General features: G+C 49.0%; 1 protein-coding gene across 1 annotated transcript; it reads right to left on the minus strand.

The window, feature by feature from the left end:
- Positions 1–3,656: 3,656 nt before the first annotated feature.
- Positions 3,657–15,042, minus strand: LOC116825321 (uncharacterized). Its single transcript, XM_075069784.1, is given in 6 exon segments — positions 3,657–4,207; positions 4,209–5,160; positions 5,524–5,637; positions 11,572–11,698; positions 12,352–12,440; positions 14,887–15,042. Coding segments are annotated over 6 exon segments (1,575 nt in total). The 5' UTR covers positions 14,975–15,042; the 3' UTR covers positions 3,657–4,002.
- Between the last annotated feature and the right edge of the window lie 4,140 nt (positions 15,043–19,182).

Genomic DNA, 19,182 nt, shown 5'->3' on the forward strand with positions numbered 1-19,182 from the left:
GAAAGGCTAGCACAAAAAAGAGAGAGAGGAACAATCAGATACTAAAATGACAATGGTTGGAATGCTCCATTTCTCTCAGGCTTTGGATCGATGGGTACTAAGAGCTGTAGCTACAGTTGAGGAACCAGGTGATCGGACAGCTGTCTGAGGGCTTGGCTACACTCAAAACTCCGAAGTGCTGCTGTGGGAGTGCTCCCACGGCAGCGTTTTGAAGTGCGAGTGTGGTCGTGGTGCCAGCGCTGGGAGAGAGCTCTCCCAGCGCTGCAGGTACTCCACCTCCCCATGGGGATTAGCTTACAGTGCTTGGAGCCGTGCTCCCAGCGCTGGGGCACTGTTTACACTGGCGCTTTGCAGCTCTGTAACTTGCTGCGCTCAGGGGGGTGTTTTTTCATACCCCTGCGCGAGAAAGTTGCAGCGCTGTAAAGTGCCAGTGTAGCCAAGGCCTCAGCCCTCCATACTAGTAACTTTCTCACATATAGGGAGATGAGTCAAAATTGGAATGCATGTCATGACTCGCTTCCCATAGGAGATCAATCTGTCTAAGGCTCTGTCTACACTTCAATACCACTGGAAATATTCTTCTGACAACCTAACACTGTCTACACTGAGGCTCTGGTCACATTAACTACTTCTCTTAGTGGAGAGGACTTTTCACACCCCTGAGAGATGTGGCTCTGCCAACATAGCTTTTCATTGTAGACTAGCCTTTAGATAGCTTATTGACCTGAAAGGCAATGGACTTCAACCTTTTGCTTTATATTGACGGTTGATGACTGCAGCTTTCCTACCTGCTGGACACATCCTGTGACAGATGTCAGGCCTTTCCTTTGCAAACTAGATAAGTGGGGAAGATAGTGACCCTTACAGTCCAAGTGGGTAAAAACTTATACAATTTATCTCCTCAAGTAGCTTTCCTTTTAACACAAATTGACTTTGAAACTGACTAAAATAAGTTCTATTTGAAAACACAAAAAATTAAAATCTATAGTGGGCCAATATTCTCTTATTCACTCTTTCTAACACACAATCTCCCACCTCAACCTTTGGAGTGAGGTTTTCAACCAGAACTCCTTACACTACAAGGGGCAAATTAAATCAAATTAACGTTTCAAAATTAGCCATCATTTCCTGTATGACTAACAAAACAAAAAACAAGACAACTTTCAGTTTTCCAAAATAATTCAGATCATCACACAGTCTTACTCTTTAACCAATAACTTCACCTATAATTTCATTTTCCTTGGTACTAATAACATATTCAAAGATCACAAATTCTTGTCATATATATTAGTTCTCTTTTAGTCTCCATTGCCAACAACTGAACCTTGGCTCAAATTGTGGTTTGTCCCAAAGTAGATCCCAACCACTTCTGTAAGTTCATATATCTCAGGATCTTCTGCCATGTGTTGGTGGAAGGGGTCTCCTATGTGGGCGTGTTTGCATCATGGAGAAAAATCTCTCTCATCACACTTTTTAATCTTTCAAAGTAGGAGGAGGGAGAGGACAAATGATGTAAATGCATAAGACCCAAGAGAGAACTGTCTGGTCCACACTAAAGACATTTATCAGTATAACTATATTACTCAGATGTGTGAAAAATCCACACCACTGAGCAATGTACTTACACAGCCTTAACCCCCTGTGTAGATAGCAATACATCAGCAGGAGAACTTCTCCTGCCAAAAGAGCCACTGCCGCTTGCAAGAGTTGGACTAATCAAGTCCAATGGGAGAAATCTCTCCCACTGGCTGAAAGCATCTGTAATAGCAGTGCTACAGCAACGCAGCTACATTGGTGCAGCTGCACCAACATCAGCTTTATTGTGTAGCCGTAGCGTCAGAGAAAAAAAAAACGTGGAATCAGGACTCAACATGTGTGTATCCAGAAGTCTGAAACTGGAGCCTGACACATTCATTGCCCCATTGGTTACCATCATTTCTACAGGCTTGAAATCCTTGTTACCCAATCAGGCAGCCAGTTTGGGATCCACGGGGAAGGAATGTCCTATGAAGGACTCTCTCTTTGGATCCAGATGGTGAAGGATGATTGTTCTCAATGTAACCTGGCATCCTTTGGAACTGTCATCAGTGACACTGAACTAGGAAATAGAATTGTACAAACAATTTTCCTTGGGTCATTGGTCACCATAGCTTCCTTTACTGGAGTGGAAACCAAGAACTGGGTGTGGACTCTTTCAGTCTCAGTTCTTTCCAAATCCTTGGCCTTGGTTAGGGTAAATTTACACTTCTTTGAAGTAGAAAGCTTTACAAAACCACTCCAAATCTCAGCAGTGTTAGTGAGGCTTACCAAAACATGGAGGCTTACCAAAATATGCCTAGCTTTTCTTTAATTTGGTGGCACAGTTCAAGGCAAGGGACTGGATACAGGACTGGATCACAATCTTCATTAGTTACCAGGGCTGGAGTTTCTATTCAAAAATAGCTATATGATTCAATATACATTTTTAGCACCTACAAAGGATAAATTCAACAAAAACCCCACTTCTATTTCCCCAACATCTGCATCATGAAGGGCAGCATCTCCGATACCATAAGATTAGCTAGGAAAGATCTTCTGTAGGGCCTGGGTTACAAAGGCTTTGGAACCAAATACATGGGCACTTTGCCTAGTTCAAAATCACTTATCATGGAATTCTCTCCCCAGATCATCTGGGACAGTATTGACTTCAACAACTGAACTACACTATGATCTTATGCACTTCCTTCAGTTAGCTGAGGTTCTGTGGTTGTTCATCATTTCTGAGTGGAGATTTTAAATCACTGCTGTTTCTTTGTTAGCCTGTCCAGTAAATTGGAGAGTTCTCATCTGTTGACAGAACTGCACTTCAACTTTCTCCATGTCATCATGGAGGGATGGGGAAAAAGCAAAGCTGAAGTGAGAAATGATGACTTTAGCAAATAGTCATTTGTCTTAAATTCTCCAATAAATCTGAGCTACATCCTATCAAACTGAACAAATATCCAATTGGGTGACCAAACAGTCTTCAGGAAAGATAGAAACCCACATCACAGAGAGATCACATACATGGCAATGAAAGTGTGAAGTGAAATTCCAGAGCAGGTTACATCTGATTATTCAGAATCAGGACAAGGGATTCTCCCATCACATTCTCCTCTGATCCATTCAAACATACTTCACTCAGCACTGTCTCAATAGTCAGTTATGGTATTTACAATTTTTTTAGTATCCTAGGATTGCCATCATGGGAGACATAACCACTCAGCTTGCCAGAAGGGGCTTTACCAATAGATGGAACCTGGGATTTAAACTCCCAATGATCACACTGTGTTTGGGATCCATTTGAATTCCCCTTCCAGGTCTTTGACACTTTCATCTCCAGTCATAGCGACTCTGGTATAGGATTAAAGAAGTCAAAGCATCTCCAAGCACAGACAGCTGAGAACTGTTTCTCACAGGACACTTTGAGAAGTGGATGGGTAGAATGTGATGAAGATAAACCCTGTCTGGCTCAGACAAAAGGTAACAGTTCTGCAGTGATGGGGAAGGAGGGAATCTCTGAGTCACTCCATCCTCTTCCACTGTCATAGAGGCTGAAATGACTCCTTTTTCCCCTGCCCCTGCTCCTCTTCATTTAAATATAAGTTGAAAAATTCCCACTATATCTGCAGTTCAGCACAACCCAGGTTAACGTGAGAACAACTGGTAATGATACAATCTGTATCACTGGTGACTAACAATAACTTTGAAATAGGAAGAATAGTATAAATGTGATGCTCCCTGGTTCCTGATAGGAAGGGCACACTCAAATTACTCATGGGATAATGGAGTTGATAGAAAGGACAAATGGGTCCACCTCAAAACAGGGCAAACTGCAAAAGGCAAAAATGGGCCACTCATCTGGTCAAACTGAGGTATAACCATGCTGCAAACAGTTCAAACAGCTTTAAAAGTTACTATGTGAGAATCAGGAAAATTATTAAAGAAAAGAAGTATTGATAGCCCTAGAGGTTTTTATAGTGTTCATCTCCTTAAGTGCCAACAGAAGGTATTCCCACACTCACTGGATTTATAGGGTCTCTCACCGGTGTGGATTTTTTGATGTGTAGAAAGGCCTGGGCTGCTAGTGAAGCATTTTCCACACTCACTGCATTCATAAGGCCTCTCCCCTGTGTGGATTCTCTGATGGGTAAGATCGTTTGAGCTGCAACTGAAAGCTTTCTCACATCACTGCATTCATAGGGACTCTCCCTGTGTGGATTCTCTGATGTTTAGAAAGGCCTGAACTGCTAGTGAAGCTTTTCCCACACCCACTGCATTCATAGGGCCTCTCCACTGTGTGGATTCTCTGATGTTTAGAAAGGCCTGAGCTGCTAGTGAAGCTTTTCCCACACTCAGTGCATTTATAGGGCCTCTCCCCTGTGTGGATTCTCTGATGCCCAGTAAGGTGAGAGCTGTGAGTGAAGCTTTTCCCACACTCACGACATTCATAGGGCCTCTCCCCTGTGTGGATTCTCTGATGTTGATAAAGGCCTGAACTGCTAGGGAAGCATTTTCCACACTCACTGCATTTATAGGGTCTCTCCCCTGTGTGGATTCTCTGATGTTGAGAAAGGCCTGAGCTGCTAGGGAAGCATTTTCTACACTCACTGCATTCATAGGGCCTCTCCCCTGTGTGGATTCTCTGATGTTGATAAAGGCCTGAGCTGCTAGTGAAGCATTTTCCACAATCACTGCATTCGTAGGGCCTCTCCCCTGTGTGGATTCTCTGATGTCTAATAAGGTTCGAACGGCGATTGAAGGTTTTCCCACACTCACTGCATTCATAGGGTCTCTTCCGCGTGTGGATTCTCTGATACTTTATAAGGATGGAGTAATCACATACGTTTTTCCCACACTCACTGCATGTATTTTTTCTCTTTCTGCTGAAGATTTCCTGTTGTGTTGTGATTTCCTTGAGGTCCTTCTGAGTTTCCTGACAGGAAATACATATACCCACTTTCTCCCCTGGTTGCTTTCCTTCCTCTCTTTCTGGTCTGTGCTGAATGTCATGGGATTTTTCCTGCTTATGACTCCAGGGCACATTCCTTTTCGATCTTTGCAATAATGCTGTGTGTTTATCCACTCGCTCAACATTTTCCTGCTGAAAATTCTTCTCTTTCTCACATACCATTGCGTCACCTGCCGTGATAGAGACAAACCTCAAACAGGGATGGAAAGGGGAAGGCCAAACCAATACAAGTACTGGAGAAAGGTCAAATAAAAATCAGGAACTGAACTCCCCCAAATTCTTCCTCCAAATAGGAGAGAAGAGGAAGATGAATTCAGCCTTCACATCCCATCCAAATTCACAGGGGAAAAGGAAGAAGCTACCGGATGGTGTCTGCTAGGGTCTACAGGAAGCCATGAGCTATATTTACCCTAAGGATACGACTCCTGCTAAGGACAATAATGAACTGAGAGACCTTGCAAGGGCATTGTAGGGTGTCCCAGATGTTTCCTTCAGGCACTTACAGATTCTGAGTTGGTTTAAAGTTTCCTCACCTGTGCAGGGAACTCTCAGGATCTCTCTTTCCTCCGAACTCTGGAAGTCTGGGACCAATGACTCTTCCCCTTGCTCCAGCTCAGAGATCACATCAGGCTGGGAAACTGGAAACACTGCTCAGATGAAAGAAAACAAAGGAGTTCAGATGATTTCATAAGACTGTCATAAAAAAAATTCTATTCATTTAACTTCAGTGCTTAGTGTGACCTGGTGTGTCTGGGGCAGTCCTCACTGAAAATGCCAAGGTCAGGGCAGGCTGAAAAAGGGAGAGCAGATGCTCTCAAAACTGGTGGTTAACACTGAAGTTAAACTAACCAACCAGTCACAAACTGCGCTTCTGATCCCCCACACTGGTTATCGAGAAGCTGAAAAAAGAAATCACATGGCCTCCTTTATTGCATTCCACTTCTCTGACTCCCAATCAGCACCTAAGTCCAATACAGTGAGAGGTTATTTAAAAACTCTGCTCATATACAAAATGTTTTTCTGACCCCAAAGAGTCAGCCACATTACAAGATCACTATAGGATTTGGATCTTACCCAAAAGACCACACTGCCAGCCAATCCTTTAGCATGGAAAGACAAGACACGACACAAAAAAAGTTGTTAAATGGGAAAGCAGTGAGATGCATTCAGAAATCTATATATCAGATTCTTAGCAGTATTGGTGAGTTGCTGGCTTGAAAGTCTCTCTGGAACACATCCACAGTTCGGATGGGTCATTCAGTCCTTTGTTCAAGGCTTCAATTTGTAGAGAAGTTGCTCAAGCGGTAGGAAGAGGGATTGAAGACAAAATGCAGATGATGCAGCTGCCCTTTATATTCTTTTTGCCATATGGCTTGTACTTCCTGTGTCCCAAACACAAGCTTCACAGCACATGGTATGGATATGCCTTGGAGTTCTCAGTACACAGACATACCCCTGCATGTCTTGCTGACTCAATAGGTTTATGCCCTTGATCAGGGGTGGGCAAACTATGGCCAACGGGCCACATCCAGCCCGCAAGACAGTCCTGCCTGGTCCCTGAGCTCCCGGCTGGGGAGGCTAGCCCCTCCCCCGCAGCCGCGCCACAGTGCGGGCAGCACTCCTGCGGGGCAGGGCTGTGTGCTCCTGCGGGGCAGCGTGTCTGGCTCTGTGCGGTCCATGTGGCTGCCAGACACACTGTTCTGAGCAGCATGGTAAGGGGGCGGGGAGTTGGATAAGGGGCAGGGAGTCCCGGGGGGCAGTCAGGGGACAGCTGGATGGGGCAGAGGTTCTGGGGGGATGGGAGGTTGGATAGGTGTGGGAGTCCCGGGGGCCTGTCAGTGGGAAGGGGGGTGGATAGAGGACAGGGCAGTCAGGGGACAGGTTGCAGCGGGGTTGGGTAGGGGGTGGGGTCATGGGAGGGCAGTTACGGTGGAGGGGGTCTCTGGAGGAGGCGGTCAGGGGACAAGGAGCGGGGGATTGGATTGCTCAGGGATTCTGAGAGGGGCAGTCAGGGGCTGGTAAGTGGGAGGGGCGGATAGGGGGTGGGGTCAGGCTGTTTGGGAACCCCAATGTGGCCCTCGGGCTAAAAAGTTCATCCACCCCTGCCCCTGATCCTTTCCATAGTCTCATTGTACAGCTGATGGACCATCAAATAGCCTAGGCAGTGCTGACGCTAATATGCCTCACCCAGAAACACTGCACAAGTCTGGAAATACAGATATTTTTAGATATCAATCTATAACACAATACAAAGGTGATACAAACATAGAAACAAAATTATTATCACTGACACCTTACATGACATATCTAGCACGAGTCATTTCAATTTTATCAAATTGGTATTAATAATAAAAAAAATTAATATAAAATGTCTCACAATTCCATACAGTGTCACACTTGGTAAAGCAGTGAATTCCCAGGACCAGCTCCCCTGGTCCTTGAAGATGCTGATCACTCTGCTTATGATGTATTGAAATACCTACATATCTGCTGGGAACACACACAGACAGACACTGTGTCAGTCTGTACCCTATGTTCACTCTTCTAGAAAATTATGATCAATTTTGTACACAGAATGGCATTTTGAAAACACATAATCTACTGAATATTATCCTGTTAAAATGTGTAGCAACACTGTACATAAAGTTATAAGATTTTATTGTATGATATTACTGAAAAAGTTACAATTCTGGGGAACACCCACAGATCAGTTCCTCAGAGACAGCAAGGCCAAATAGCCATTCTGCGGAAGGGGGAAGGTGTGAAGAAGACATTTACATTCCATCACAGGGACACTTGAAGCTTATATCTACAACAGACAGCCTGGCACCATGACTCAGTTGAGTACTGAAGTCGGTTCTAGTACAAAAGGACTGAATTATAAAAAGAGATGAGGGAAATGCTTGAGATTCTCTCTCCCCTTTCCCTCTGCTCATGATAACTCCTGAAGAACTGAACTTGGGCAGCAGGGGCGGGTTAGAGGGAGTCCTGGCTGAAAGGAAAGCCAGCCTGTCTCAGCAGATGGTGAGAACATTTGCCTTCAATCCATTTCAGCTTGTTAACTTAGATCAGGGGTGGGCAAACTTTTTGGCCAGAGGGCCACATCAGGGTTGCAAAATTGTACGGAGGGCCGGGTAGGGAAGGCTGTGGCTCCCCAAACAGCCTGGCCCCGTCCCCTATCCGATCTGACCCACTTCCCACCCCCTGACTGCCCTCCTCAGAACTGCTGACCCATCCAACCCCCCCGCCCCTTGTCTCCTGACTTCCCCCTCCAGAGACCTCCCCCGCCACTAACCACCCCCCTAGAAACCTCCTGGGTTCCCACTCCCATCTAAGCCCCCCGAATCCTTGTCCCCTGACCGCCTCCTCCCAAGACCATCCACTCTAACTGCCCCCCCCAGGACCCCACCCAACCCCTCCTGCTCCCTGTCCCCTGACTTCCCCGACCCATATCCACACCCCTGCCCCCTGACAGACCCAGAGACTCCCATGCCTATCCAACTCCTCCGTTCCCCATCCCCTGACCACCCGCCCAACCTGCTCCCTGTCCCCTGACTGCCCCGGGACTCCCTGCCCCTTATCCAACCCCCCGGCCCTGGCCCCCTTACCACTGCCGCGTGGCTTGCCAGAGCTAGACACGAGGTCCCTCAGGAGTGCGCAGACCGGCCCCCTTACCATGCTGCTCAGAGCGGTAGGAGCTTGCAGCCCCACCGCTGCAGCACTGCCCAGGAGCGGCAGGCCAGAGTGCTGGCGGTGCGGCATGCTGAGGCCGCAGGGGGACAGCGGGGGCGAAGGGACAGCAGGGGAGGGGAGAGGAGAGCCTCCCTGGCCGGGAGTTCAGGGACCGGATGTGGCCTGCGGGCCATAGTTTGCCCACCCCGACTTATAAGTTAGTTTGTGTTTTATCTTGCATTTCTTTTGTAAACAATTCTGACTTTTATGCCTCATTACCTGTAGTCACTTAAAATCTTTTTTTTGGTAGTTAACAATCTTATTTTATTGTTTTATCCAACTAGTGCGTTTGGATTAAAGTGTGTAGGAAATTGAATTTGGGATGTAGCGGGGTAGAGAAGCCAGGGGCAGATAGAGTCTTTCTCTGTTTGTAGAGGGAGATGGGCCTGGCTTCAGGGAGCTAGAGACAGGGTACCTGAGTGAAGTAGGGCTGGGGCAAGGCAGAGGAGCTGGGGAGCTCCAGGCTGAGGCCTAGCAGAAGACAATAGGTACTGGGGGTTGCAGAGGGCAGCCCAGGGGTAGGCCAAGGCAGCAGGTCCAAACCCTCCTTGCCAGTGATGAGTGGCTGATACTGCAGTCTGTCCCAGAGCGTGGGGCTAGACCATGACTGGCGTTATACTTAGCTGAGGTGGTAATAGTGGGTGGGGGTTCTCTGGGGAGGGGAGACCCTAAGACTGAGAGGTTACTGCCAGAGGGCAGCTCCTCAGATAAAAGGGGCACCAGGTCCAGGGAGGGACACGAGGGCCAGAGGACAGGCGGATCACCGGCCTGCAGAGGGTGTGCCAGAGCTGGAATGAGCTAATTCCCAGAAGTCACCAGTAGGACGTGCCGCAGAGGTGAGTCCACTCATCTACATGGGATAATAAGGCTGGTGCATGTCATTTTCTCCTGATGAAATGACAAACTTCATATAAGATTGCAGTGTTCAGTAGGGGAAGTCTGGGGGAAGTCTGGGACCAGAGAATTTTCTGGAGTTTTCCTCTGCTGCACTGTAACTCATGAGTTGCTGACTAGCAGCACTCAATACTGTGTAGCTGGGAGCGAGTTACATGCTGGAGACTGTGTGTTAACTCCCCAGCAGTGGCTGCTCTCACAATAAACCAGTGTAAAAGGTACCCCAGCTTGGGGAATCAAGGGGACACAGCTGTTCAACAGTAAAGATTGCACTGTGGTTAATGGCACAGACACTTAATTTCAAAGAGGCTCCTAAACAACAGAGAGAGTAAATCCATGTCCTAGAAGTCCAAGACTCCAGAGAGAGGGCAAGTCTCCCAGGTACTGCTTCTTGCTGACAGAGAGGTCCAGAGATAATGAGAGAGTCCTGGGGAAGCTGGGAACAGTAAGCATGGGCTGGTGGGGTTCAGTGGAGAAAGGGAACAGGAAGGGCAGGGATATTACTAAATTCAGGATCTCAGCAGTACTAGATGTCAGGATAGCACATATTGCAGCCCATTGGAAAACATAATCCCAACTATACATACAAAATGATGGGGTCTAAATTAGCTGTTTCCACTCAAGAGAAAGATCTTGGAGTCACTGTGGATAGTTCTCTGAAAATATCCACTCAATGTGCAGTGGCAGTCAAAAAGCGAACAGAATGTCGGGAATCATTAAGAAAGGGATAGATGATAAGACAGAAAATATCATATTGCCTGTATATAAATCCATGGTATGCCCACATCTCGAATACAGCTGTAGGAGCTGGATTTTATAATGTACTGTGAGAATTAACGTATGATTTGATTTCATCCTGTCAGCCACCCTTTTTGAACAGCAGAAAGGAATGACAGACTAGAACAATCCTTCTGATTGATTATGGTCACTTTTTGTTTTAGGATAAGTTATACTGTCTACTATGGTTTCTTCTATGTATTACAAATTAGGCACTCTAGTTAAATATACATTTCTTTGTTTTAAGGTTTAGTAAGTAAGAGACAGAATTCTCTATTGTGTCTATGTTAAGTAGATTAGAGAAACATTGAAGGCAAGATTTGATTTGCAATGCCTTTTTGCTCGATATAAAATACTACTGCTTGTACTCTCAGTCAGTTTGTGTGAATGAGAATGTATGCATCAGGAAAAGATAAGGTGTAAAGGCCATTGTTATAGCCAGAGTCAAGGAAGAAGGAGAAAAGAGACTTAAAGGACATCAAAGAATCATCAACGCGCATCCATAATGAAGGGCAGATTGATGACCCTGAGGTAAAGGCTGGCACCCCCGAGGACAACTGATTAAATCGGAACAAAGGACAGGATGACTCTCTCGGAGGTGTACTGGAATGTTTATACCAATTAAGAAGTAACCGATTACAAACTGACACAGCAAAATCCATACACTTCAACAAAGGAAAAACTCTGCAAGGACCAGGGTGCTTGGCCATGGGACTTGGGGTTCGTCTTGCCACAATCCAGGAGCATCAGATCACGCATTAGATTGACTCGAGCTACAACAGACTTGTAACTATGAACATCACTGGCAGGAGTGTGTGTGTGTGTGTCTAAAAAGCATATGCTAACTGTTGTATTCTCAATAAATGCTGTGTATTTACCTTCCACTACAAAGATCATGTGTGCTTTGTAGGAGCATAACACTGCATGCAGGTGTGGTTGCCCCATCTCAAAGAAGTTTACTTGTGCAAACAGGAGATATTTGACACTGTGCGATACTGCTCCTGTGCTCTGTTCCCCAAGTGTTCTGCAGCAGGGGACGGTCTCTGGCAGTGTCTGTGGGTCACTGGCATATTGAGGTAATGCAGAGACAGGGCAGAGTAGAGGTGGTATTGTGGGGCTGGTGTGAACCTTATCTCTTCATTTCCACTTCCAAGAACTGAGGGGACAGTAACCCTTACCCAGCGAGGTCACATTCTCATAGTTCTCCTGCATGACGTCCCTGTAGAGGGCTCTCTGAGCAGAGTCCAGCAGAGCCCACTCTTCCATGGTGAAATACACAGCCACGTCCTCGAAGGTCACCGGCCCCTGAAAAAGCAAGAGCCCAACACTCAGTACCTGATGCCCCACTCACACTCACACTATTTGTGGGGGAGAGAAGCCAATCAAATGCAAACTCTGAGTGGATCACAGTCAGAGTCCCATCCCCACCCCACTCAGAGCATCCTGGAAACACCAAGTTAAGGGGACGAATTGAGCCCCTTTTCTCTCCCAGCAGATCCATCACACGCCTACTAGCCACAGACTGATACAGGACAGGGAGCCCCTAGCAGGGACCAGGGAGAGCTCATTCTGAGGAGCTGGATATGAAGGGAAGTGAATCTCCCCTAAACCTCACGGTGGGTGCCCCTTTCATATTGCACAGCAGCAGCTGGTTAGTCAGGTCAGCCTCCAGCACTGGGAGTCTGGTCAGTTTTCCTAGCCCCATGTAGAAGGGTTATTTTCTGTTTCACAAATTAGGGTATTTCCACCTCTTAATCTCATGGGTCTGTTCCTAGAATCTGGGCCACTTATTAAATAACTCCCAGCAGGTTTGTCACAAGCTGTCCTCCTCCCTTCCTCACCCTGTGCATTTCCTGCCCTGCTCCAAACCAGATTGTGCAAATCTTCCCATCTCCAACATATTTGCTGTCCCACTCCCTCCTGCAGGAACCCACCAGCAACTCCCCGATAATCCCTACCTGAACAGGCTCCTCTGCAGCCATTTCTCTTCCTTCTCTCGTGGGAGGATGAGATGAGCTGGAGCAAAACATGGACGTCATTCTGCAGCCTGGGAGGGTGAGAAGGGCAGTTGTGGGGGTTTCAGAACAGGCTTTAGTTAAATTCACAAGACAATTCTCTAAGCCCTTTCCCTGGAGACAGACATCTTAGATTCTGCCATCCTAGGAAAATGCTCAATCTCTTTATTACAGTGAAGACCTGGCCCCTCCTGCCAGGCTAAGCCCACAGAGAGATTTTTAACCTCTCTTCACCCTCCCCTGACCCTGTAACAAAGTCTCTGAACACAAGACTAGAAAAGAGCAGAACCAAAGGAGTCATTGCGGGGCATTCCCTGGGACACTGACAGGGACCATTGCAGTCACACCCCAGCAGGGGGAATATGGAGTCAAGAACCAGCTTTTCCTCTGTCTGATCCTGTTCTTGTTCACTGGAAAGTGGTTCTGCACAGGGATGCTGCAATACACGTGTCTGGGTGGATTAGAGAGCTGGAAATCTCTCCCCTCGACTCATTTCTCTCACTGCTCCTTTCAGTCTCTCCTTCCCGTGTCCTCTCTCCCTGCCCCTCTGGCTGGGAAAGTCCTATTCCTGGAGGCTTTGCTCTCCCAGGGCTGGATTTTCTCCTGGCAATTGCTAAGGGAGGAGAGGTCGTTTGTGCAGAGTCACTTTCTTGCTAGTCTCCAGCACTTTCTCAGAGGTCTTTCAGCTACCTGCAGTCTGTGGTAGAATTTGTATTACCAGGGCCCAGGTCTGCCCTAAGGGGCTAGTACAAGCTGGAGAAAGTCATCACCTGGGCCAGGCAGAGAAGCAGCTTTACTTAAGGTCACTTGCCAGCACAGAACCCCCACTGGGGGAGCAGCAGCTGCTAAGCCTGGTCTCCCAGATCTCAGTGGAGGCTGCAGCCTCTGACCCAGGAAGCTGAACCCCAATATCCTGAGCAGATAAGGACAGAGTTTGATCAGCTTCCCTCCTTTAGCTCATTGGGGAGAGCAGCTAATGAGAGCACCTCCTCACAGGGAGAATTGCTACTCTCATTTGCCTCACAGTCCATCTGGAGTCACTCCTTGTCTTTCCATGTAGTTGTTGAGGCCACTAAGTGTCACTAAGCATTATTCTAAGTAATTTTAAAAGGTAAAGGCTATAAGAATATGGAGTTTTCCCTTAGGCCTCTCATGAGCAAAAGTCCATCCATGTTAAACTCTAATTGACCTAGCAGGCCAATAAATAAACAAAAGGCCAGGTGTCCGAAGCCTTATCAGTTGTAAGGCTGCTCAAACTGGTATGGAGCAAAAATAATAAAGCCTGCATACTTTTGGTCAAGGGAGAGGAGATAATGGTTTACAAAGACTAGGTCGTAATTCACGCCAGCTTTAATCAACTGTTCAATGTAACTCTACAAGGGGGAGAGGGAGGGGGAAGAAAGACAAAGAAGTGTGTGTGTGTGAGAAAAGATACTGCAGCCGGACAGAAGAGGGAGGGGAAACAGGGGCTTGCTAGTCAGCAAGAAAAGTTCTCATGGATATAAAGGAACAGACTGCTTGTTTTAGGTGTGCTGGATCTGAGGCAGGTCAAGTCTCCCAGCACCACTTTGAGATCTCAAATAAACTCTGCTTGCTTCTCCCCCTGGTGTGTTTATTGGCGCTAAGCACGCCAGGCACGGACTACCACTGTTGTTTGCCCACAACATAGTGACTCTGGATTAACAATGTTCTCAATGAAACCAGATTTCAGAAAGAATGAGTCCAGAATGCTGTGGAAGAGACCATTGTGTGGCAATGCTGACCCCCTTCCCACCTCCCTCACCCCCTAGATCTAGAACAAGGACTGGGGGGCATGAATATTCCCAATAGAACTGGAAGTTCCTGCAGTTTTCAAGAGTAGAAAAAAGCAAAATCTGTGATTTCACCTCACAGTGTTTGATAAGTGGCTAGAAAGTTATCACAGTGACTGGGCCTGGCGGGAGAATGCCGAGAAGTGCTTGGAGCCAGGATTCTGGCACAAACTGATCAGGGAGAATCATGGTTAGTAGCAGCCCCCAGAGCCCAGACCCCACAGCCAGGGGCCCGAGACACCCCCACAACCCCAGCTAGGGTCCTGCCAGAGCTTCCCTGGCACCCAGTCCCCAGAGTCCCTGGCCAAGGACCCCAGATACCCTCCAGAGCCCCCACCAGCCACAATGAGAGCTGGACATTGGCGAAGTGGAGAGAAAATGGGGCACAATCGGGGGAGGGGAACAGGGAACTTCTCAGGGATTTGGGGGAGGGGGCCACCCTGGCTGTTGCTCGTTGCTCTCCAGAGAAAGGGGGCAGGACGGGACGGGGGTCCCCACGGGAGGGGGCAGCGGTAAATCCCAGTGGATCTCAGCCCCCCCCCCCCGTTTCTCTCCCCGGTCCTCGGGGGTCACCTGCTCTTCTCCCCTCCCCCGCGGCCGTGTCCGGGCTGCACAGAGACTTTCCACCCGCCCCTTTCCCAGGTCTCCCCCGGGCTCGCTCCGGTACCTGGAGGCTGCAGCTCCGCAGCGGGAGCGGGACCCGGCCACGGAAGGGGGGGGGTTAATGAAGGTCTCTCCCGCCGCGATCTGCGCATGCCCAGAGCTCCAACAGCACAAACCTTTCTCCGGCCCCGTGAGAGCCTCCAACGGCCCCGCAGGAGCCAGGCACAACCGCAACTTCCCGCGCCCGTTCGCGCTCCACCTCCCTCAATGACGTCACTTCCGCTCCACGGAGAGGCCGGAACTACATCTCCCAGCCTGCCCCGGGGCGCGTCCGCTCTCTCCAGCCCAGGTAAGGGAGGGGTTCAGCAGCTGAAACTGCGCATGCTCCGTGCGAGCCCCGCTGGGGGCCGGAGAACAAAGCTGCTGCTCCCTCCGTGCGAGCCTGGTCCGGGCTGAGCTGCTGCTGCTCCCGGGTCTGTGCGGGGGGGTCCGGCATTAACCCCTCCGTGCCCGGCCGGGGGCTTTCTGCAGCTGGGCCCCGCCCCCGGGCTGCCCCGCCCAGCCGGGCCGAGCCCCTCCGGTGAGTGAGAGGACCCGGGGGGGGGGGGGGGCGCCTGGGGGCCGGGGCGGGAAATTTTGACTCTCTGTCCCCGGGACCCTGGGAGAGCCATCGGAGCCCGCCTCGGCCCAGGGGAGCGGGCAGCCGGATCCGCCCCTGCCCCGGCTGCGATGGGGGGGGGCCTGGGGTCCCCGGCGGGCGGGGGGAGAAGCCGAGATGCGAGGGGGGGTTTGAACTGTTTCTGTGGGCAGCCCCCAGAATTCGCACGGGGGGGGGACGGGGGAAGTTAATTGGGATCCTGTCCTTTTGTGCGGCCTCTCGCCCCCGTACAAATTCTCTCTAGGTCTGCCGCTTTTTCTCTCCTGCGGTATTGGGGGGGGGGAAGCCTCCAAGTACTCGGGCGCAATATGGTGTTAGGGTCAGAAACGTTTACATTCTTAGGCCTTGCTAGCTAGCAATAAGTACAATGTGATCATTTATCAATTTCTTTTGTTTTTTTTGGGTTTGTGGTAAGGAGGTCATGCGATCAAAGGGGGGGTCGTAGTAAATGGGTTACGGTATAGGTTAATTAAAAGATCCGGTAGTTATGAATTGTAAATGAATGAATTGTAGCACCTGTGAACATCTCTGTAAAACAAGTAGGGTATATAAGACATGGCAACGGATAGTAATTCGTGCATGATTTGAGAGTTGCATCTCCGTGCACCTTATTTGAGCTCAAATAAAGTAATACTAGCCTCTCCACTCCGGTGTGGTTATTTGGGGATACGCACACCGGGCAAACGAACCCCAAACCATTGCTCTCCCTGCAACAGTATCTCACATGTGGCTATAAAATCCGGGGAGATTCCCCTCCCCCCCCCAATGATGCGCTCTCTTGTCTCCCCTGTTTCCCCTCTGGTCTCTCCGTGATTCTCAAATGTCCATTTAAAGTCTCCCCGATGTGGGGGGGGTTCCCACCCATTTTATCTGCAGCGATTTGTCCTTGTTTAGGTGGGAAATTGTTGCCCTGGGTCATTCCCCAGAACATGGCTGCCCCTGGCGTGGGGATGGGAGGCGATGCCCGTTCTCGGCCAGGGCGGGGAAGGGAGGGGCACGTGGCCCCCATGGGGACTGCCTGGACCTTGGTTTCCCAATCCCAGTTACTGCCCCCTAACTACCAACACAGTTGTCTCCATCCCCCACTGCTGCCCCTTTCCCTCATCCAGGGACCTTCCAGCTCCCCCACCCCCTTTGCCCTCTTAAAGCAGCTCCTCAAAGGGCTCCCTGCTGCCCACATGAATGATGGCGGTGGGCGGGGGGGGGGACTCTCACTTTCTGTTTATGTATTGGACAGTCGTATAAAATCCAATCAAACAGTCCCCTTTTCCCTCTAGTTCTTTAATAGCAATATAAAATTCCCTCTGATTTTGGTGTTTTTCTCTCATGTTCTCAGTTGTGACATGTATTCTCTGCAAATCTCAGATTGTTATGAAATACCCTAAAGATTTTCCCACTTTCTCTCTCTAACTATATTGCTAAGTGAATATGCCCTGCATTTTTCCTTCTCTCTCTAACTATAAAATACTTCTTTAAAAAAAAACAAACCCTCATTTACACCTTTTCTCAGATTCTTAAATATGGATATAAAACGTTTCCAAATGTTGCCCATTTCTCCTGTGTTCATTTATCATATATTGATGTGAAATACACACAGATTTATATCAGTTGTTGATATGAGGTAAAAATCCCTCTGATTTTCCACTTTCCTCCCACTAATTTGGAAAAATGGATCCAAAATCCCTCAGATTTCCACCCATTCTCTTTCATTTCTGAACATAGATCTCAGATTTTGCCTCTTTCTATGTCATCAACAAATGTCAATTAAAAATGCTGTTGGGTTTGAGGCTGTTCCCCATGTCTCTAAATACCAGCAACTTCTCCTTCCTTTGAGGGAACCTATTGCCCTGAGTCCTTCTCCATCCTGGTTGGTTAAATTGCCCAGTGATCATCTTTCCCCTCTCCTTTGAGAATCATTTCTTCCTTCTTTATCTCTGTTAAAATGTTTGCTGAAGAAAGAGCCCAGACACATGTTCGATACCCATCAAATTCAGAGGCCTCCCCGTGTTTGGGGGATCAGTGGTTCCCAACTAGTAACAGGAGAGTTGGCTGGACCTTTCTCTTTTTCTCCAGCTGGCATGGGATGAGGAGATCACTCTGAGTGCAGTGTGGGTCCAGAAGTATCCCAAACCCCGTTACAAATGGTCTCTGTGAGGGGTTGCTTCCTGCAGTGCTAAGCTGTAGCCACCTCTGGGGTGAATCCATGGTTGTTATTATTTGTTAGTGATAGGCATGGAAATTTCTTGCCTATTTTGGCCCTCCATGTCTTCCATTCTCCTGTTTAAAGAAGCATCCCCCAGGGCTCCCTTGCCTGTATGACTGGCCAGCAGGGAGCAGTGATAACTTTCTATCCACTTATCAGACACTATGAGGTAACACTTGCTTGGGCCGGGGGATGGGGGTGTCTATGTATGGGGAGATTGCAGCTGGAGCTGAAGGGACATTGTGGTAGGGGGAGGCCTATGGGTGGCTGGGCAGGGGGTACCCATGTCAGGTTGGTGGGTTCTGGAGCTTTGGGGTTTCAGGGGGTGGTTCTGATGTGCCCAGCCCTGAGGCCATGGGTCCTGGAGGTGGGTATCGCTGGGGGTCTGTTGGCTGCAGAGCAGTGAGGGTGAATGTCTCTTGGAGAGGCAGAGCAGGGGGCTAGAGGGAGCCTGGTGCTGTACCAAGGGCTCTGTCCGGGCTTCCCTCATTGGGTCCTGTTGGGATCCCCGGAACTAGGTCAGGGGATGCCAGGCAAGCAGAGTGAGGAGTCCCACTGTAAAGCATCAGGGGGTCCCGCTGGGGGGAGGAGGTGGCTCCAGGTGAATGGCATGGCAGATCCTACTGGAGGTCAGGTGGGGGTCTAAGCAGGAGTGGGGGAATCCCAGGTGGGCAGTGAGGGACTGAGTTTCCAGTGGGGTGTCCTCTTGAGGGGAGGAGGGGTGTCCCTGGCTCCTGGGGTTCTTGGGGGGGCGGGGGGAACCCTCGTATTCCCAACATGGCAGTCATGGTCTGGTGGGGATTTCCTGGCTGGTGGGCTTTAATGGGTGTCTGGGGCCCCTGGCCAGGGACTCTGGGGGCTGTGTCCCAGGGAATATCTGATGGGCCCCTGGCTGGGGGGTTGTCTGGGGATCCTGACTGGGGGCTCTGGGGACTGCTCCTGACCTCGCTCCTTCTCTCTGATCAACTTGTGCCAGAAACCTGGCTCCAAGCACTTCTCGGCATTCTCTGGCAAGGCCCAGTCACCGTGATAACTTTCTATCCACTTATCAAACACTGTGAGGTGAAATCACAGATTTTGCTTTTCTCCCGTCTTGAAAACTGCAGGAACTTCCAGTTCCCTTGGGAAAATTCGTGACCCCCCCGCCTTCCACCCCGTCCTTGTCCTAGGCCTAGGGAGTGAGGGTGGTGGTAAGGGGGTTAGCGCTGCTACACAATGGTCTCTTCCACAGCGTTCTGGACTCATTCTTTCTGAAATCTGGTTTCACTGAGACCATGATAATCCACAATCACTGCATGGAAAGATGAGGAGTGACTCCACATGGACAGTGGGGCAAATGAGATTCTTCCTGTGAGGAGGGGCTCTCATTAGCTGCTCTCCCCAGTGAGCTAAAGGAGAGAAGCTGCTCAAACTCTGTCCCTCTCTGCTTGGGATATTGGGATTCAGCTTTCTGAGTCTGATGCTGCAGCCTCCATTGTGATCTGGGAGACCAGGCTTAG

This window comes from Chelonoidis abingdonii, chromosome 1, assembly GCF_003597395.2.
Source record: "Chelonoidis abingdonii isolate Lonesome George chromosome 1, CheloAbing_2.0, whole genome shotgun sequence".
NCBI lineage: Eukaryota > Metazoa > Chordata > Testudines > Testudinidae > Chelonoidis > Chelonoidis abingdonii.